The following is a 22019-nucleotide window of genomic DNA, read 5'->3' on the forward strand; positions in this document are numbered from 1 at the left end:
ACTTCTTCCACGGCTGCAGATGTCAGGGAAGAAACAAGAAAGAGCAGAATATTACATGACTTTTGCCTTACGCGCTTCCTCTATAGCTGCAGTGTATTAGAAGTTATAAATCAATATGATGATGGATCGACCTTAAGCTCCCATAAAAAAAATCGTAACAGCAGATGGCTCCTCTTTCTTCATTACTTCTGTCGCTCACCTCCCTCCCCCCCCTCTCTCTCTCTCTCTGTTTTTCTCACCTGCTTCTCTCTCTTTTTTTTCTTCTTCTTTTTTTTTTTTTATGGGTACTTTGTGTCCCTCTCTCTTCTGGGCTTCCCTCCAGTTTACATGATGAGCTGATGGCCAACAAGCAAACACTGGCCCCGGTCCTCGGCAGGCGCGGAGGACACAGAGCAGCAGGGCAGAACAGCGAGGTTGCTATATAACTTTCCGCATGATCCCTCTGCAACGCCTACTCACCGTACCTCACCAGCAGCGCCGCTTGTCAGAGCGAGGTGATAGCTGCTCAAAAAACGGCCGGCCGAAGAACAACAAACGGCTGCAGGATGGTGCGGACGAGCAGGGGAACAACACTTCAACTGAAGCCGTGTTTACATGAATTCAGGGAGTTTTGATGGCACATGACCGGCAGCTATGTCTGAGATGTGACCTGTGACCTGCGCCTTTAACAGTAAATCATTATCATTAAACACAGTAATGAGCTAAGCAGCTTACCGACTAAAAACTATTTTTCTCATTGAAATACTCAAAACGGCTGCTGTTTTCACCTTCTTTAAACTTAATGGCTTATATGCTTTTCTTGTAACACCTTATAATGACCACTATCAATAAATGATATATTTACAGTAAATCAAACTCTAGCCAATAGTTATTTCACTGTTTAGAAATAATGAAATGCATTTTAAACAATTTGTTAGGCAATTGTTTATTTAACTCCTAACAGATGTTTAATAATACTTGTAAGTGGTTAATAAATACTATGTAGCTCATCTATGAGCACTATTTCGACAGCTGCATTTGTCTTGTTAAGCATTATCTGTCAACAGTGACTGTTCATTAAAGTTTAACAAACTATGAATTTACAATGTATCAATGATGGTTATTAAAAAGTGTTTTATGGCTCTTCTTGGTCCTTTGTGAAAGCTAGTTTAATATCCTTTGGTTGATCAGACAAAACAAGATATTTAAAGACATCATCTTGGGCTCTAGCAAAGTGACCCGTTTTCCATCATTTCGACTGAGCGAGGAGGCGCAGCCACGATGCACGCTCCATTCGCTGAAGACGAAGTGTGGTTGACAAAACAAAATGCAAAAACAACACGAGTGGTGTGGAATAGTTCACCACTAATGTGTTTCAAAGATTGAGATGTATATCAGGGCTTACATATCTTGTTTACATTTGGTTAGGATTGAATCTTCCGACGGGTTTAGAACAGTCATAGTGATGTATTATAATCCTTCTCTACAGAGCGTTTCTCTTCACCGGCTCCAGTTGCTATGCAGCATGTTTGATTAACTAGAGGTTGTTATTTTCAATCAGTGTAAAGGGACCATCTGTGATTGAAATGTAATTTAAAACTACTTTAAGAAGTTGCATGAGGACGGGGTTGGACTGGTCAAAACGGTCCAGGCTGAGAATCTAACCTCAGACAATTTCCACACATTCATAGCGAACCATGAATGTTGCAATAGAATGAAACAATTTCTGTTCACTGTTTATGCCACTAGCATACCTATAAGTTATACCGCCACACAAAGCAGCTTTACAAAAAAAAAAGTTTAAAAATAGAGAATAAGGCTAGAGGAATAAATAATTCATCTATATAATTTGGTAATAACTTGGTCCTAATGGACTTCCTGACCGTGGAGCTCAGATGCCTCTGAGTAACTTCCACCTGACATAAAGAGCAAGAACGTCTCTATTCTCAGTATGATTTTCATGCATACGGATCACACAACCCGGGAAGGTTAATTTTAATCTCATGACATGCTTTTATTCAAACACTTACCATCCTTTGATCGTGAACATCTCTGTAATATTCCAGCATTTAGCTGCACTTTCCCCCCGGGATTTTCTCCCTTTAATGCGCTCCGATGTTTCCCTTTGTCTCGTTGGCTCTCTCACCTGTGCCGTCTGTTTGTTGTTCCCCGCACGGCACAAACCGACCGGACGTCGTGTTTATGTGTGTACGATCCATCACACTGAGATCATGCCATCGGGTTAAAAGCGAGCCAGTAGGGGTCAGACGGTGGACAGCTGACTGAGTGACTGTAGCTGACTCGTGTTGGCCTGACAGTCCAGTCGCCAACAGGCTGACCAGGCAACCAGGTGGCCATTTGTCATTATCTACTCACTAAGTCAGATGAAGTTTCGTCGTCAACAAAACATTTCTGAAGCTTCTCCTGAACAACAACTGAAAAGAAAACAGTTCCATACAACTCGCTCCATGTACTCCAAGTCCTGAGATCAACATAAAACTGGATAGGACCTGTCTGAATTGGGTGCGCAAACACAACAGCACATCAGGGGTGTAAATATAGTCTTCCACAAGATTTAAGTCAAACTGGATGAGACAGTTTATATTTTTTGGATGGTATTTTTTCATATTTTACAACAAGTCTCTATCAGGAGAATGCAGCAACACTGTCTTGCTGTAAAGCTCAAGAAATGTTTTGTGGAGCACAAAACTTCCCTCGACTTTCCATCAGCATGAGGTCAACTAGATAATGACGGAAATTTCGCTTTCCTTTAAAATACTCTGGCTGGTCCCAAATGTAAAGCCTATGTCTGGGTTAACACTGTTACTTTGTTGTTGCCCGTGTCTGAAGGTGAACTCAGGGCATTTGTTTTATCTCCGATGAGTTGTTTTTTTTTTTCCCTTTTTCCACAGAGCGACTGTTTTGACTCTGAGGACACGACAGCCATTATCTGTTCGCAAGGATGAGACCAGAGGGGGGAAATTATCGCCACTCAACCCCCTCCCCCCCGCAGCGTCTCTGTGTTAAAAAGGTTCCAGACTTTCACTCATTTAACACTCCATCGAGCACGATAACAAAGTGCTCTCCGCCGTCCCCTCGGAAAAGTGGCGCCCGGCGTAAAGGTTTAATCGCCCATCGTGTCAGATATATCAGGACTTCTTGTCGTCAAAATCCCACCTCTGTCGCTTTGATTCGGCACCTCTCCCTCCACCCTCTTTGTAGACGTCACCGTCTGTTTGTGGGAACTGTTGTCAGCTCGTCTGGCAGTTTGATATCCAAGTGTACCGTCTGACCTTTCTAAAAGAAATCCAGGAGAGGACTGAGGATTGAAGACAGCGCACAGTGAGGAGAAGATAATAAAATGCTGATATTTTGTTGATACATTTCCCTGTCTAAGTTTTGTCTGTTCGTTTGGTTATAAAGGAGACAGTTATCCCTGCCTCCATCAAGCTTCTATAAATAAAACCGAAACTCGGCTGTCAACAAGAATTTCACAAAAACTCCATGATTAGTAACAAATCCAGGATCCAAACTAACTTTTCCGACTAATTGGGATGAAGCATTTGGCTGGAGCACGATTCTAACAAAAATCCTGTGTATAAAAATGTGGCTGCAGCACTCAGATTTCCAGTTAATTGCAACATTACACAATGAGAATATTAGATGAGCAACTGCCGAATGAAAAACGTAACCTCGAGATGCCCCTCATTACCGATTGGTATAAAATGTACATTTAAATCGAGGAGAAACTCAAAGTTTTACACCCTTAAGCAGACAGTTGGAGACGGTCCGCAGCAGTTATGACGACAGGCACTCTGAGCAGTCATTAATACCGGTAGTGGAGGTGAAGCTGATCCCTCCAGCTGTGGTATTTTAAAAATCACTGCTAATCTTCGGGTCAGTTTAAAAACTCATCCGAAGATGAGGGGGTATTAGCGTCACTGCGCGCTGCACCTGTGTAGCTCCTCACATCAGAGAATATATCTGCTTTTTAAAAAACACGCCAGAATCATTTCCACTTCAAACAAAGTGAATGGGATGAAGATGCAACAGCAGCTCTGCCGGCCTCGCCGTCTGCTGGAAAATCATATTATTTCATGGTGTGACACGACATAAAGACCTCCTGAATGAGAATAAGTGTCCCTTTTGAAAAGCCGTCCTTGGATTTGAAAGGCATTCAATGAGGCTTTTTAGCTGATCGCAGATCAGAAGCAAGAAGATAATTTTCTTAGACAATTCATCTAAACTACTAAAGGATCCCCAAGGGGTCGGAAGTTTATTTCTAGGGGTCGGTACAAAAATAGAATAACATACTTTAGACAGAGGAATATTTTAAACAATAAACTGAATATATCAGTGATATACAGATTTAAAACAGGAAAGAGGAAAACTGTTTTCAACTGTTTGAGGACCAGCTAATCCAAGATTAAAGTGATGTAAATTAACAATGGGAGACGATCCAAGCCAACCCTCGGTAAACGTGAAAGTTCCCACTGACAGCTCTGTACACCCTCTCCAACAGCTTCACATCTGAGATGAGAGAGATTCAGAGACACTCAAAGAGAAGACGCTTGTTTATGTGTAAAAGTGTTAAAAAAAAAAGTGAGCGCGGGAGAGGAAGACGCTGGAACATCGCCATATCAGGAGCAGAGCACGGCGGGGCAGGCGGGACCAAATGTCCGCTCGACAGGGGGACTGATTAAGCCATTGCGCTAGGCCCACAGGGAAAAGAAAGGGCAGAGAGGAGCGCTCATTACCCATAATGCAGAAGAAGAGCAACCCTCACCCGACACAGCGTGGAAGACTCGCACACACTCGCGCGACACTGCTCAGAAAATCAAACTCTTTGCGCTCGTGTCGAGCCAAGCAAGCACGTTGCCGATTCACTCAGAAGACGAATTCAGTCAGAAGAAGTAACAGTCGGTGAAGACCAGTGAGGGACTTGAGGGGATTCAGCACCTGCAAATGTACCGGTCCTCAACTTCTACATGCAGTAACAGATGTTTTCTTTCCATATTAATGAACTAAAGTACCTGATGGTGTTCTAATTATTCCTCCACAACTTAAAACTCCACCTGAGCTGACAGATCTAGTTCACATCCACCTCTCATCATACACATTTGAAACTCACGACTAAATACTTCCTACAGCCTTTTTACTCGGCCTCCAACAGAGCTTATGATAAAACAGAGGTCTTTGCAAGGAAACATTATTCATATTTTTTTCTGCCCATGACCTACTTTGCATCCCATCTTGAGCAAGAGGAAATTCACATTCGAATCTTCCTTAATTAGAAGATTTTGAATGCTGCTGGAGGTGAATAAATGTTTTTAAAATGCTGGTTTTAGCTTTTCAAATGTGAGGATTTGCTATATGACTGACTGTCTTTGGGTTTTGGAGAGGTGCTACGTCTCAGGACTTTCTCATGATAGTAACAGAGATTCGACAGGGACGGGGGTAGAGAGAAATAGGATGACATGCAGCCAAGGTCGGTATCGAACGGCCTCCCAGCGCAGCAGAACGTCCGTTACAGAGAATAAATATCTTGTGATAACGAGATAACACTAGTGCCAGATTGTTTTTTGACAAAGAAATTAAAATGAATGATGTGCAAATATTTTCTCTTTTCATCCATTTAGACCGGCTATTTCTACAGCTATTCCGACAAAAATTGATCAGGAATCAATAAGGAATTTTAATTTGCTCAATAAAGAATCGGACCAACAAGCAGAATCGATAATAGCACGGATATCAATAAATTCCCCTTCCTAATTCATTACGCCCACCCTTTTTTTTCTATTAAGATTAATTCAGTTATTTCACGCTGAGCAGCAGGCTCATACTGTTCGGCTCTTTTTGGTTGGCTGGTGGAGGACAAGGCTTATTAATCAACTCAGACTACCAGATGTGATCATGTCACATTCGTTTCATATGAGGGTGACCACGGTATCATGAGTTTCTAGTTCCTGCTCTCTGTCCGGTATCTCCTATACATCCAACTAGGTGCTAACTGATGCGGAAGTGACTGAAATCTCAACAAAAAATCGACACCTCATGTCAGTTATTTTGCTAAATGTTGTTATACTGTCGATGCAGCACCATATTCCTGCTCACATGGCCAACACTAATTTTTGATGACATGAGCACCTACAAGTCCTTAAGTGAATATTCAAGCATCATCATTGTACGTCACTGGGACTATGACTTCTATTTTCTTTCTCACGTGACAAAGAACTTTAAAATAATCCTGAGAGGAACCTACGATGAAAATTCTGTTCCTTGCAGCCGGTGAATCCTGGTGACACTTCTCTGCAAAGGTGCGTTCAGGTCCTCACGCTTGACCTACCTGATTGATGATGTAGATGCCGTAGTCGATCCTCTGCCGCCTGAGGATCGGGTGGAGGTAGTGGAGCCAGTACTTTAGGTGGTTTTCTCTGTGACGGAACGGGATGATGATGGCCACCTAAACCACAAGGACAGCTTCAGAAAACATGTACTATCAAACCAAATGTGTACAATTCAAATGCATGATCAAATCAATGCAGGCAACAACATGTAGACCCAAGTATAACGAGTCAAGGTGCACTATCTTTCCGATCTCCAGAGAGTGATTGTTTGTGTAATTATGCTTAAATTAGTGTCGCTCCATCCTTCAGTGAACAGTAGAAAACCCCCCCTGGTTAGTGTCACAGTGTACATAAAGTTGGTTCTTATTCATTATGAAAGAAGCAACTCAGGTAAAGAGCTCCCGACAGCTCTGCAGATCAGGACAGATTTAAGGTTGCCGTGTATCTCTGAGCTTTAAGTGAGTCGTTCTCTGCTGTCCAAACAGTCCAAGGTTGAACCGTAATTTACCGTGTAAGTTCATGGTAATTTCCCACTGAAATGAAGACCGGCAGCAAATTGACCTTGGTTTGTGTCTGGTTAGGCATTGTGATGGGTGCACCTATTTTAGTGTAATCTTCGCCGCTAAATGGAAGCACCCTGACCTCAGCGAAGCGTTGAGTAGAGGGCAAACACTTCAAACACTTCAACAGACTGGTCTTCTATGTGGAGATCAAATATGACGCCACATTTACTGAGGAAAGTGAAGCTGCCCACCAGAGAGCTAGTCTGTACAAAATCGTCTGAAATCAAATTGAAGGATATACTTAGGATATACTTCTGATGTTATTTGTAACTTTTTATCAAATAAACTTTTTATCTAATATCTCATCTTCATCTACCCGCCACATTTTTGACTTCATGTCTCATACATAATTTATTGTTTTATAACTCTGACTCAATACTTCACAAATTTCCTTTAGTATCTTGACATTTTTACTTTGAAACTAATAATATTTACTGATTAGATTGTTGTTTTTTTCCCCTTTATGATGTAAAAATTCAGGTCTTTTAGTTTTTTTTCATGTTTCTTAAAGTAATGTGTGTCCATGCCGCAATGTGTGAGCCTACATATTTCATTTATAGAGTAAGTCTTAACAGATCAATAATTTTAACCCACTACTGAGAGAGAATATGGTGGGCCAATTCTGCCAGGAAAAAGAAATATGGAATAATGTATTAAAATATTTTACAATTTTACTTTGGAACTAAAAATCTTTACTGACAAAATTGCTGCTGTTGTTTTTATTATGCATAACTTCTGGTCTTTTTCTACTGTATTTCTTGGTTTTGTGAGGCAGTTTTGTTGCCAGGTTTGGCTCTTGGCAACCTGGCGCTCTATGTCAGTAAGCTAAGATGACCACTGAGGATGGCTGTATGACCAAATGAGCAAGCGTTAGCTGTCTTACTGACATTCTATCTGAGCTCTGTGCCATTTGCTCACTGCTTAAAGATCCAAAATGGTAAGAAATGATTTTTTTCCATCTTAGCTCCACTTGAGGAAACACACATACAGACCTTCCACCTCGGCCGGCAGTCAGGAGGCGTGTAGCGGCCTCCCTCCGTCACATTGGGGTTCTCCTTCTGCACTCGTTCCATCGTCATCTGGGAGCTGAACTCGATCAACAAACGCCCCACTGAGGAAGTAAGGAGAGGGGGAAGAGTTAGCAAGATGAAGAGGATAACAGAGGGTAAAAAAAGAAGTGTAGGGAGAGACAGCGAGAGAGATGAAGGGAGTGAGGGACAGCGAGTGAGAGCTTTTAGCTTCAAAGCAGCAAAGTACGTGAATCAAAGCAGTGTGTGCAGAAATAATGGTTTCAAGGGACACACTCTGCATAATGTAGCATTTAATAAGATGCACAGGCTTTGGAAAACATATATTCCTCGAAAATAAACAAAGACTTTGAAGTCAGCCAGTGTAAACACGGCATGAAAGGTAATTAAGCTGCTCAGTGATGGAGCCACACCATATGTTACATCACTACAAATCTATCCATCATTCCTTTGAGTACTGACGGATCAAATGCGGTCGAAGCGCGTGTTTGTGTGCATGAGATTGCGGGTTCAGACTCATTTAAAACGAAGGGGTCGGCTTTAAATCCCCGGCACGGATGGCGAATACAGACCTTCCTTCAGAGAGCCAGGATCATTAAAATATATGAGCAAGCTTTGCTGTTTGGGCTCCATCCCAAAGCCCTGCAACCATAACCCTCATTTCTAACAAACCGGACCGTGGGCACTCATTCTGTAGCAAAATGTCTCTCATTAGCCCATCACTGTCAGAAAAATAACTCATTAGTTAATTTTCAAAGCAAGAGAGGGAGAAAAAAAAACGCGCAGGGTGTCTGTCGATCAAGTTGATGATGGTGTCATTTGATCAGTTATTTACACAGCTATAAAGAAGCAGCTGTCTCTTATCGTTGTTTAGTAGTAATCACTGATCATTTTAGGGGGACACCTCAGACATACTACATTACCCCCGCTGACACCACAAATGGACACACAACATCATAAGCAATGATTTTTCTTCTCAGCAAATCCACCGAAAAGAATAAAACCAGCAATTAATTGATATTCTTAAAAATCTGCATAGAAAGAGGAGTGACACTGAAATCAAGATAAGTTTGTAAAAAAAAAAAATGATGATGGCCCAGAAAAAAAAGTTTAAGCTGGAGCAAGGAAACCCGACTCAAACCTGTCAGGACCTGTTGGGACCCAACAGGCATCTTTTTTTTCCTTGGATAGAGCTTCAGGTACGGGTCTGACTGACAGCATTACTGCCTGGATGTAACTCCAGTTCTGAGTAACCATAGATATGAAATACATGTATGTGGAACAATCACCAACAGAATTGAAGAAATGTTAAAACTGAAATAAAAATACCTGTACAAGTAGTTATGTCTCATCGCATTAGTTGGTCCTCCTGTTATTGACATAATGCGCAAATATAGATATTCCTATGGCTCTAACCTATGTGGGTTTTATTTAGAGCGAATATTCAAACGTCATTTTGGAGCAATTATTGTTTAAATAGGTAGGTAGGTAGGTAGGTAGGTAGGTAGGTAGGTAGGTAGGTAGGTAGGTAGGTAGATGTACACGTCCCTGAATCATGGTAAGGACATGAGAACACTGGACTGCAGAGAAGAGAGTGATGAGGCCACTGCAGGTGTATGAGTTAATAATCCAGTTAGCATTGACGGATGAGCTTCGTGTTGAGAGGTCTCCTCCAATCAGCGCTGCGCAGATGAGAAGCACGATCGATACCAACAAGGTTACATGTTCATAACACACCTCTTTATCACACCACAAGAGCTGACTGCGAATAGTCCCAGCCGCCCTTCTCCCCTGACCACGTCTGCCCATCACCCTCATCCATGCTTGGTTTTTCTTCCTCTCTCACACTAATGAGACAGTAAGTGGAACAAGGTGTTGGTTAGCTAACGCTCAAGACCGTTTCGAGCACAAAAAGATGCTATTTTTAGATCAAAAGTTTTGTTTTTGCTGCTTTTTTTGACAATTTAATTATTTAATTTTTCAATGCGATTCCATTCGAATAGCATGGAGATACTGCAGAGACATCTTTCTTTCTTTTTTTTTTTTTTTTTACAAATAACCTACTTCAGAGACCTATATTATGTTTTATTTAGGGCAAGTCTTAGATCTGGTATATGACATGAGAGCACTGTGTGTTTTTACTGCACCGTGTCTCTGCAGCAGTCATGATTCCTTCACTATAACATCACTGTGCGTTCAGTTAGTATCTGTAAAGTGTACGCTGGGTTGAACACTAGCTTTGCAACAAAGCCCCAAGTCAAACAAATAAGCAGTTACATGGCTGAGCTAAGACCTAACATGTGGCACAAGTGTGAATCAATATCCTGACATCCTTAAAACTCAGAATGCTGTTTCAAGGATCAATGTTTTTAAATTGACTGGAGCATTCGGGTGCTAAATAAGAGCTCCGTCAACTGATATTTGAGGGTTAGTTTTAAAGAAATAGTTTGACGTTTTCACCTTCTTGCCAGTATGTCAAAACAAAAAGATTGATATCACTCTCAGGTCTGTGTGTTCAGTATGGAGCTAAAGCCAGGAGCTTAGCTTAGCACAAAGTCTAGAAGCAGGAGGAGCGGCAAATAAACAATTATTTTCTTAATACACACACACACACACACACACACACACACACACACACACACACACACACACACACACACACACACACACACACACACACACACACACATTGTCTTGAATACTGGTTTCTGTAACAGTATTACCAGATGTCAGATGAGCTGTCAAGGAAAGGAAAAGTTACATTGATTTGAAGGCGCGTTACAGTCTAGACTCTACAGCTCAGGTTACGTTACCTCGCCCATGATGATTTCTGTTGAAAATCTTCAGCATATTAGCCTTCTCACAGCAAGGGGCCCCAGGCCAGGATTCAAACCTGGGCCCGCTGCAGCGAGAACGAAGCCTCTGCTAGTGGGACACCCACTCCACCAACTGATGTAATCTGTGCCCCAGAAGGAACTACTCGTCCCTGGGTGGGTTTGGGACTCCATACTCAAGTTCACGCTGAAGGTTGTCAACCTGCCAGTTCTTCTTGGAGGAGTTTGTTTCTGTCCTTGTCCACCTGGAGCTCAGCTGTGGACTTGCCTTTGTCGATTATACAGGATACTTCAACTTCCATATATTCTACTTGAAGGTCTGTCTTTTTCTTGTTATTATTTTTCACCTGCGGCAATCTTTGTGTTGCTGAGGGTTGCTGGATCATAGTCCTTCTGAGGCTTTTCTGTTTTTCCAACTGGTCTCATGTTTCAGCCAACTTCTACGAAATTGGACTGTCAGTTTCTTCTGACTGACATACTTGGTGTTCTCTTCAGCCAACTTGCTTTTCGGCGCAGCATTTTCTGGACAGCCTCTTCTGAGGACCGTTTCTGATCCGCTGTCTTGAGATCCGCTGGATACCTTTCGTGTTCTTCACAGACAGCGTTTTCTCTGGCATTTTCTCAGAGTAAAGCTCAGTTTGACTCCGATGGATGGATGTCTTCTGATGGACGGATGTCGTTTGATGGACAGATGTCGTGTGATGGGCGGACGTCGTCTGTTTCGGCGGTCTGTCCGTTGAATGTTTTCTTTGCTTTCCCCTTTTCTCAGCAGTGTTACTCTTTGAAACGCTTGAAAGTTTACAATGTTCTGAAGGTCTGGGGACCAGCTGTCCTATTTTATACACCTGCTGATATAGCTACATGCTTATAAATGTGCTAGCATAATGTAGCGTTATATCTCGTCTGTTTTAAGCAATACAAGAACTGATGTGTAAGAATAACATGTTGCAGGGTTATGGAGGACCTGCCTGACTATTTCTTGGCCAGGAAAAGTGCCTCCCTGAAGGCTCCACTGGCAGTCGGGCAACCCCACAATCATTTTCATGGTTTGGTTTCTGTCCGGATTAAACCACAGTGATATGACCTGTTAATTTGTGGGATAAAAGAGAGCTGGTGTGTGGATTTTGTGACCTTTCTAAGGAGCCAGACCAGCTGTTTCCTCTGTCGCATCCTCATACCAAAACGACTACATATGTCGATTGCTAGCCTTTTCTAAAACAACAGAAATCACAAAACAAGAGTGACTGTTGAAGCGCACTAGCACGGACCTCCATTGCACACTCACTCTTTGGTTGGTTTAGGCAAAAGAACGACTTGGTTAAGCACTGGAAATCATTGTGCTTTGGATTAAAATAACTATGTAACTCAACAGACTCGAAACACCGGCGCACCATCTTCTGCAACTGTAGAGAGATGTTCACAACTCATCGTTCAATCTGCTATGTTAGTACTATACTGACACGCTCTAGCTGACCCACAATCGCGCAAACTCCTTGATTCCACTGAGCAGACTCGGTTACCTGGGGTGTGCGACACTGTTTTGTATCGTCATCTGCGCAACTTCATATACCACTGAGAGCATTTCAAAAACGGATCTTGTTGACCTGCTCAGATTGTGTTTACTTCATCATTTCTCCTCAGTTTTTGTATCCCTACTGTGGTTGGGTGGGCTGGGTAGTTAAATCTACGCATACATATGTTATGTCTGTGATAGGCCCATTTTAGGGTGTGTGTGTGTGGAGACAGAGAGGAAATGTGTGTGTAGGAAAATAGAGACGATGTGCGTTTGAGCCGATGTTCGTGGTGAAAGAAGTGATAAATGAGAGTTGTAATGTGTGAAAGCTATATAGAAGTGCAATTATCACACATTCACACACACGCACGCGCACACACACACACACACACACACACACAAACATAAACACATAATATCTCATGCTTATCTTTGTGGCGATATTACAGTAATACATTATAATCATACCGCTCGATCGCTCTATCTGGGACACCCACCACACTTTGGGGGATACATCACTGCTTTGTCTGCAAATATGCACCAAACACAGGCATGTGCACACAGATACACACAAACACACATCCTTTCTGTATACACACCGCCACATCTCCTCCACAATGATAATGAACCAAATCTCAGAGCTATTAGGTTAGTAGCACATGTTCCGACACAATTCACTGAGAACCAACCTGAGGCAGTGAGCACTACAGAAACACACACACACACACACACACACACACACACACACAGAGCAAGTTGGCCTATTTTGAGGCTGTGATTCAGCCCGGGTCAGACTTGACAATTAGAAAACCAAAATAGTAAAAACTGTGAGTACTCGAATGTTTGTCGAGGGTTTCGCGTGAAGTGGCATCCATTCATAAGTCAGTAGGACAACATAAACAGGGCAAGGACTCAGTACACCTCTGGTTTAAGTAAATTTCCCAGATGTCGGTTGGACTGGGTGCAACATTTTGTCAAAAATATCCAATTCATGGACTTAAAGGGCCAAAAATCAACATGACACTATCAGCCATTACCATGTTACCATGAACATGTTTACCTGTTACAAGCAGGTGTTACTGAATATTACACAACCTTCCCAGTCACTTGTAAAAAGGACAACAGCAAGATTGACTGAGGTGTGCTGCTTCACAATGCAGCTAGCAAAAATCAGATAGGTTCAAAAAACTTTTTAATGAAACCAAAAGACAGAAGTTAGACTCGCATTTTGCTTTGTGGTCGATAAGTCATAATAAAATAAATTTGAGGCACACTGCTTTGCAACAAAGCGAAAAAAAAAACAACAAAAACATATATTAAGGGCTTACGCTAACAGTCCTTGCTGATTATGTTTATTCATCACCAGCTTTTTAATTTTTTGTAAAGCACTGTGCCTCGGTGGTTTTGGGTTATGATTTATTGATCTCAAAGCAAAGCACAAGTCTGAACTCTGTTTTTCTGGTTTAATTAGCCAGTCTCTCATTGATCATGTCATGTCGTGGCATTAAATTCAGAATAGGCAATGTAGTTGCAAAAATCAATGAGGATGATGAGGCAAGACATCGACTACGTTGTTTTGCATTGTATTCAGTTGAGTACGTTTAGCTCATTATAACCTTTTGTTTTGTTTTCGTTTCACACAGTATCCCAACTTTTTAGGAATCAGGGCCGTAAGACCAACTTTTTGATTGTTCATCGTACGTCCAGCAGTGTTAGGGAGGTGCGGCGCAAATTCTTTTTTTCTTTAAAAAAGTTCCTGCAAGTCATCTTTCAACACCACATTCACTGCCAAAAAAAAAAAAACCACACATTATGAAATGAAGTCTTTTGTTCAGTGATTGCAGAAAGAAAACTTTAATTCCTCGCCACGATCATGTATCGATGCGCTGCGGCTGAATGCTAAATTAACACCACGAAACATCCTCCTACACAAGTGCTCGGGATCAAATCGCAACAAGAAAAACGAGCGAGTTTGTTCGGCAGCCTGCGACACCACGACTCCTGACAGAGTCTCTGGTCAGGCCATCTGACCACCGAGGCCGCATGACAGACTGCCTGTTAATCGGCAGAGACGTTTTGTGCCTTCATGTTCCTTAAGTGACAACTGAAGCAGTGCCAGGGTCAGATTTCAGGGAGGAATTTGGAGTTTATAATTGAGTTTGGTTCTCTGGCTTCAGGGTGACGGCATTAATCGAAAGAAAGAAACGAGAGAAAGGACGGAGAGAAAAAAACGAGAGAGGGGCAGAGATTGTTCCTCTCTTCCTGCCTCCCACTGACACAGACCCTGTGACAATAGAGACTCTCAGCTCACTGAATCTTATTAGGCTGTCCACTCCCTCTTTCGCCTCTCTTTCAATCGTTTACAAGTGCCTCTGCCGACTCTGAAATGTAATTGCTATTCTTTCCAGAGATGGGGAGGAAAGGAGGAAAAGAGAAGGAGGCGGAGAGGGACAAAGAAAGGAAGGAGACGTGATGGAAGGAGGTGACAAGATGGAGAGAGGAGTGTCAGGCAACTACATGTACGATGCATTTCATCATATCTCTCCCTGTGTTTATCCTTTTCTCTTCTCGTGCTCCTCTTGTCACCTCATTGTTGATCTGTCCTCTGAAAATCATCCACGGCAAAGGCAGTGTTCAAGTACAAAATCCTGTTTGTGTGTGTTTGTGTGTCCGCATGCGAGTGTGTGTGTGACTTTACTGGATCAGAGGATTATTGGTATCTAAGAATCTCCTCGACACGCAAAACATCCAGTCATCTGTCTGTGGGGGTTGCTATTATTGCATTAACACTCACACAGTGTTGCTCAGAAAGAGGAGATACGGGATTAACAGTGTTGAGTTCACAGCTCACAAATGGTTGCAGAGAATGCCGCGACATCTAGGAACTGGCAGCTTTTTTCTTTTTTTCTTTTTCTGTCACAGGCCATGCTGCTGGAGAATGAAAAACCAGCAGATGAAAAGGAAACACGAGTTATGTGAGGAGGATAATGAAGAGGTCTGCTCTTGGATTAAAGTGGTTCTGCGTTTTCCTCGGGAGCACAACAGAGTAGATGTTCAAAAATAATAATCCGACTGAATGTTTTTTCAATTACGAAATTTTTAAGTGATAATAACGTCGCCCTGAAGAAAACATGAGCAGAAATCAAATTCCAATAGATACAATACAGCATAGATAGATAGATAGATAGATAGATAGATAGATAGATAGATAGATAGATAGATAGATAGATAGATAGATAGAATTCAGAGCAGGGAAAACTCCAGAATGACTGCGTAGCATGTGTTTTAACAACACCGGGAGGATTATCACTGCATATATGTACATATAAATTGATGACTAAAAAGAATGTTACAACTTATCTTTGCTTTGCAACTAACTTCAGTAAACTAGAATGGCCCTCAGTAGAGCGCATTCCTCTGTCGAGACTCAACAGTCCCCGGACTTTCAGTCAAAAAGAAAAAACTATATACGTACATATTTAGAGTTATTTCACACTTTTTGGTTTACTACATAATTCCATATGTGTTCATTCATAGTTTTGATGCCTTCAGTGAGAATCTACAATGTAATAGTCATGAAAATGAAGAAAAACCATTAAATGAGAAGGTATGTGCAAACTTTAAGTAGTATTTAAATCTGATAGATCTGGATTATTACTTGGCTCTGCATCAACTTGTACTCACTCTTAGATACCAGCCACCTAAGTAAAGTAGATTTTGTTCATTTCATTAGGATCTGTGGATTGTACAAATTAAGAGAAATGTGGAAAAAAGTCCAATCTCACAATGTCAAAGAAAGCAAGAAAAAAAAAAACCTTGATCCACACCAAAAGCTACTGGGGTCTATTGTGGGCTGCAACCCTTTTTTCATCCAAGTTGCATGGAAATCCGTTCAGTAGTTTTTGTGTAACCCTGCTCACAAACCAACCAACCAACCAACCAACCAACCAACCAACCAAAAAAGACAACTGACAACAAAACAACCTCATAGGTGGAGCTAAAATTTGTGCGTAACGATCCTTTATCATCAGGAAACGTGCACTTGTCTTTCTGAGAGCATGTACAACAAACAACCTGTGTGTACACCAACAAACAAAACATGCAATGTCATTAACGAGTGTGAGTTTCAAGCAAGCCAAAGAAAGTAATTACAAAGTCAAACACTTGAGACAGAAAAAAAAAAACCTTTGATACTGCTGTTCGTTACATCAACTAAAAGCCCCTTTATCTGCATTTATTGAAGTCCCACTCAATACTGTATTCAAACCAGCGTTGTGGATCGCTACCCAAACAAGCGCGGCAAAAAAAGCACTTAATGGCTCTGATCCACGAGCGCAGTATGTTCATCGATGTGTTTTTGTTTCAGAGACGGAAGAGGTTGGAAGTAGGGGGCATGAAACAGATGGAGAATGCATGTAACACAACATCTTTATCCTGGCACGAGAACCAGGGCGAATGAGAGGGAAGGAGGACGAAGTGTGCAAAAGGGGGGAAAAAAAAAAAAAAAGTAGGAGGATGGAAGAGGGGAGGAAGAGTGATGCCGCTTTAGAGAAAAAGGAACAGCAGAAGGAAACAAAGGGACGGAAACAGAAAAGAAAAGAGGAACGAAGCTGAGGGAGAATAACAACGGAAACATAAATTGAAGGGTGGATGACAGATAGTGTGAGGCTGTGAGCCAAAATCCATGGAAACACCACACCAGCGGGATAAAGGTGTTGTTTCTCCACTCTGCGGTGCTGTTAGTATTGCAACTGTTTGCTTTGTATCACAGCCTGTCATCCATGAAAACGGCCAGGAAAATCTAAAGGTTGCAGAACAAATGATAAAGAGCGTGGTTGTTGCAACGGGCCTCAATTTACTGTATCATCAAACCATTTACTGTATTAGTGGGTTTCTGCAGGGGTCAGCAGTCCAAGTGTTTCTTAATACCACAGAAAATACAATTTCACAGCTCTTTCGTCGTCACACAGGCCGAAATATGAAAGTGTGACGGAAAACCAGCAACGATTTATGTATATAGGAGTGTATAACAATAATTTCTAATCATATAATTACTTCAACTACCTGATGAAGACTTGGACAAACAGCTGCCAATGGATGGATGATAAAAATGTCAATTCAGTGGCTCTGAGAGTGCGGACAGAGTGGGTTTCATACACCTTCTGTAATAACAAAAATTCAATCTGTAACCATTGCCTAGTTTGTGTCAGTTTGAGTACAACTGGTTTAAATGTGGTTCAAGGTTCGGCTAAAATCGACACTTGCGAATGTCAAAGCAGAGTTTTGAGTGTAACAACTACAGTTACAGATCGTCCGACAGTGCTATTAATTAAGGAGACGGAGAAGCTACTGAGAGCGGGAATGAAAAACTAGCTGTAGACTTTCAAAGGAAAAACTTTTGAAAGAACAAAATGACTTTCTAATTATTATGTGATAGAGTGCATATTCTTGTCCGCTGCCTGTCGCCTTTGGCCTACACAAACACAAACTCATCCGAAACTTTCTCGGTCACAAGCGCAGAAAATGTGTGTTGTTTTTTCATCGCAGGCTGTTGTTCAAGTGCCTCTTTAAAAAAACAAAACAAAGCAAAACAAAAAAACCCCAGACAATTATGCAAATGTAATCCTTGATTATTATCATCCTATTTATGTGGAATTAACCTATTCCAAGTAATCTAGGGACAGCAGCCGTAGTAAAGCTGTGTGTTGTGCTGGCTGCGACAACCGTACAAACTTGTGGTGCATTTCCCTAGACGCTGAATTCTGGCATGATTCGGACTGTTCTCCCCATTACATGATATCAAATCTGCATGACTGGCAGAGGAGACGACACTAGCATGCCAGCATATGTGTGTGTGTGTGTGTGTGTGTGTTTGTGTGTTTGTGTGTGTGTGAGAGCATGTGTGCAGTTGGCCGTCCAGCTACAGGTCTCACTGCAACTGTCCAGCTGGCACACTGATGTGGTAGCTGGCACATATGCCCACACACGCACACGCGCACACACACACACACACACACTGTGGACACTATTCTCGGAAGAATCAGTATCCTGAAACGGCCGTGGCCAAGTGCAAGAAGGCAGCGAGGTCACGCTGCTGTCAGAGCGCTGCATGGCTTGGTGTGGTCACGGTGGACAGACATGAAATGGTGCAGGGAGCTGTGTGCAGGCTGCCAGAGGATTACAATGTAGATGCCACTTCTCATGCTGCCAGGAGGACACTTCAGCCAGAAATAACACGGCAGAATGTATTCATCATCGGTCCAGAGCTGTGTCATATTTCCGAAGTAACAGGGTGAACAGGCAGTAAGGAAAAAATATACAAAAACTTTCCATGATGAAGGCTAAAATTAGGCAAAGATGTCAGTTCGCCCACCTTAACTGCCAACTTTATCCGAGGTAAAGGCAAACTTTGAGAGAGAGAGAGAGAGCGACAGTATAATTGTTAGCTGCCACTTTTGTTGCTCAGTGCCAAGCTAAAACAATAAAAGTGAATTTAGTGAATTGTGTTCTTAAATGCTGGGATAACATGCTACATTTGGTGTGCCGTTAGCAACTTTGTAGAAATGCCAAAAGCGTATCAGCTTTAATGAAACCACAAGAGAAACACAGCCACACATGAAATATGGTCAGTGCATAGCTTCACTGCTAGCTAAAACTTAGCTTAAATCATTTGTCTGTTCAAATAAGACTCTGAATTCATGGTCTTTGAAATAGAACAATGTCAAGGACCAAGAAAAGGACAGAACGGAAATTCATTGCACAATAAGTGCATCTCCACATTTAAGACACAAGTGTAGGAGAAATATTTGCCCACACACACTCTTATAAACAGTCTCAGGAGGCACAGTTTTGCTGTTTTGAGGTTAATTGAGGAGCTACTGTATATAATACAGTCATTTGTTACTCTAATTAAACCGTCAGGATCAGATGTCAAAATCCTAACTGTACTTTCTGCACTTGCTAGGTAAACTAAATAACCATCAAACATGAACACACCAGCGAATGTGTCTATCATCTTGGCCTTTACTGGAAGGATTTCTTTTTTTCTTTTTTTTCAGTAATGCTGCAAACAGAGACGGATGAGTTAAATGCTTTAATACAGGGAGAAGTTCGCAACAGGCACACGTTTCCTACTGAGCTGAATCTGACATTTGACATTTCTGATGGCTGTACTTTGACACGTCCTGAGCGCATGTGTGTATCTGCATGTGTCAACACACGCACACGCACACACACACGCATAAACCCATCTGAGAGTGTATCAGTGTCCCTCTGTTCACGTCCGTCTTGATCTTCCTCCGCTTTAATCTCCCATCGTCCTTTTCTCCCAGGAATTTCTTTCTTCTGTCTGTCACCATTAAAGGCTACCAAAATGCATCCGACTGTGTGCGGACGCATATACTAAACACACGCACGCACACACACACACACACACACACACACACACACACACACACACACACACACACACACACACACACACACGGACATCAGACGCGGGTCTCAGAAGACCCGACTTCTTGAGGGAAATTAATTCAAAGCATTCTCACCAAGGTGCAAAGAAGAAAGGGGCAGACGGACTACCAGACGGGCACAAACACAATTTATTTTACAGTAATGTGAGTCTTTAAAGTGAAGAAGAGAAGGAGAGGAGAGAGGATCAAATGGACTTTGAGGAATTTGATAGTATGGGGGCATCTTTTGGTTTGAGGAACTCAGTTCTTGAATAGTGAGGGCAGGAGTCCAGAAACGTAACAAGGGGATTTAGTAAATTGTAGACAGGCACCAGGATTTTTTTTATGTTTTTTTTTTTTCATCCTGTTAACTACAGGGTGCCAGTGGACGGGTGCAATAATCAAAGGAACAAAGTCTCTAATTTTGATTTTGTGCAAAGCCTAACAAGCCTGGACAGAGACGGATGGGTGGCTCTACAGTAATCAAAGAGGATGAATAAAAACAACCAAATCACCAGAATAAATATTTGCTCAGTACTTTTCTGCAAAAACACAGCTAAGTTTAAACTAAGCATTTCTTTATGCTGCGATTTTACATTTGCTTAAGTTGAGTCTCTCTCTCTCACTCATCTCTTCTTCTGTCTCGTCTCAACATTGTTGCGCTCATACTCTGGTTAGGTCTAGGCACAAAAATTGCTTTGTGAGGGTCGGAACATCGTGGCTTTGCTTCAAAATACTTGTTTTGATCCCCAAGATCACAAATCGAAATTGTCACATTTCTGTGAAAAATTGCCATGCTTTTGTCACCATAAAAATAAAAAACAGATCGAAATATCTGCAGGTCCCTTGACTGGAACACTTTTCACATCACAAAAAAAACACTTAAAATATCTACAGGTCTCATGAAAAAATAAATAACACAGTTTTGTCACCACAAAAATGTCTAGAAATATTCCCAAAACATCCACTGGTGTAGATCCAACTGAGGTCGGCCGTTTGGCAGCCTTGTTGGCTGTACTAAACCAACTTTCCCCTGCAAATCCTGACGTGAAAGTCCGCTGATAATCATATAATGTAAGCATCATACACCACGTGTCCTGCAAATGTCAACCTTTGACGTATATGTGATTTGCAGAGGTGCTAACTGCTCACATTATATCCTGGCGACTGGGCTGATATTAAGGACCACAAGGAGAAAGGGAGACAGACATGTTCCATGCTTTGAATGAAGATGAATTATGTAAGAAATTAAAGTGTTTAAGTCTGAAACACGGACGGGAACCTCACTGGAAATGGAGCTAAATCCTCAAATTGGGTCCATTAGATGAGCACCGACACACAAAAAAAAAAACACTTTCACCACAACAAATGACTTCATTTGACCTCTAAAGGTGCTTGCACAGTGCGGACATTGTTTAATGATGTTGCACTTTAATGTGATTACTCTATGTGTAGACTGACTTAATGACCCCGAGGGTAAAGTGCAGTTATATGTTTTTATTTCAAAGCCGTGCAGCTACAAGATATGAGCCCACAGTGTTTTTCAGCTTGGCCCTTTATTTGTTTTTTTTTTGTTACTTAGCTCGATCAGGGGGACGAGTGAAGAAAAACCGAAGTCGTCCATGCCTGTCTCCAAAGTCGGAGCTACAGCAGCAGCAGGAGCGGCGCAGTGAATCAAAAGCAGCTTGGTAAGTCAGACCCTCGTTTACCCCACAGTGCATCACTGTAATTAGGAGCCACGCAGAGTCATGGTTGACTCCTCGCAGTAAATAGAAGAAATGGAACATTTTCTGAGCACCCAATACAAAATTAGTATTTCAACTACGCTGTGTTACGTACCAGATATTTCATGAAGTTTCTTGTTCACATCAGTTCTATCATTATCACATTGTTTTTGGGAGACAAGTTGCGGAAGCAGTAATTTAGCTGTGGGAGGCCTTATTAGCAGAGGTGGCGCTTGTGGTTGGTTCTTAGTTATAGAAAAGCAAAGTGTAAAAGATGTGGGAGAGGCACTATTCTACAGGTAATGTCAAGACAAGAGGCGTTTCAGCAGCGTTTCTCAGTTGTCTGTCTCACGCACGTCTGATCGAACAGATACACTTCTATTTTATTCAATCCAGCACTCAACTCCACATCGCCCCTCTAAAGTGTGTCCATGTTCTACTATTTTACCAACAGTGACTGTGTGCCGGGCTGTAAGCGCTGCCAACACACAAGTGACCCCTGAACGCATCATCTGTAGACACCGACATGGTTTGAGAGACTGTCTGTTTGAAAGTGACTCCCATCTACTGGGCTTCA

At 41.9% G+C, this 22019-nt stretch overlaps 1 protein-coding gene across 1 annotated transcript in view; it reads right to left on the bottom strand.

Annotated features, from left to right (window-relative positions):
• The window catches only part of b4galt2 (UDP-Gal:betaGlcNAc beta 1,4- galactosyltransferase, polypeptide 2), a 161985-nt gene that overhangs the window by 76324 nt on the left and 63642 nt on the right, over window positions 1-22019 (bottom strand). The window contains exons 3-4 of the mRNA XM_037085076.1: window positions 7882-8000; window positions 6326-6442 (exon numbers count right to left, since the gene is read on the bottom strand). Of these exons, the coding sequence (XP_036940971.1) occupies window positions 6326-6442; window positions 7882-8000 (236 nt within the window). The remainder of the gene's footprint in view (window positions 1-6325; window positions 6443-7881; window positions 8001-22019) is intronic.

This window comes from Acanthopagrus latus, chromosome 21 (assembly GCF_904848185.1).
Source record: "Acanthopagrus latus isolate v.2019 chromosome 21, fAcaLat1.1, whole genome shotgun sequence".
Classification (NCBI taxonomy): Eukaryota; Metazoa; Chordata; class Actinopteri; order Spariformes; family Sparidae; genus Acanthopagrus; species Acanthopagrus latus.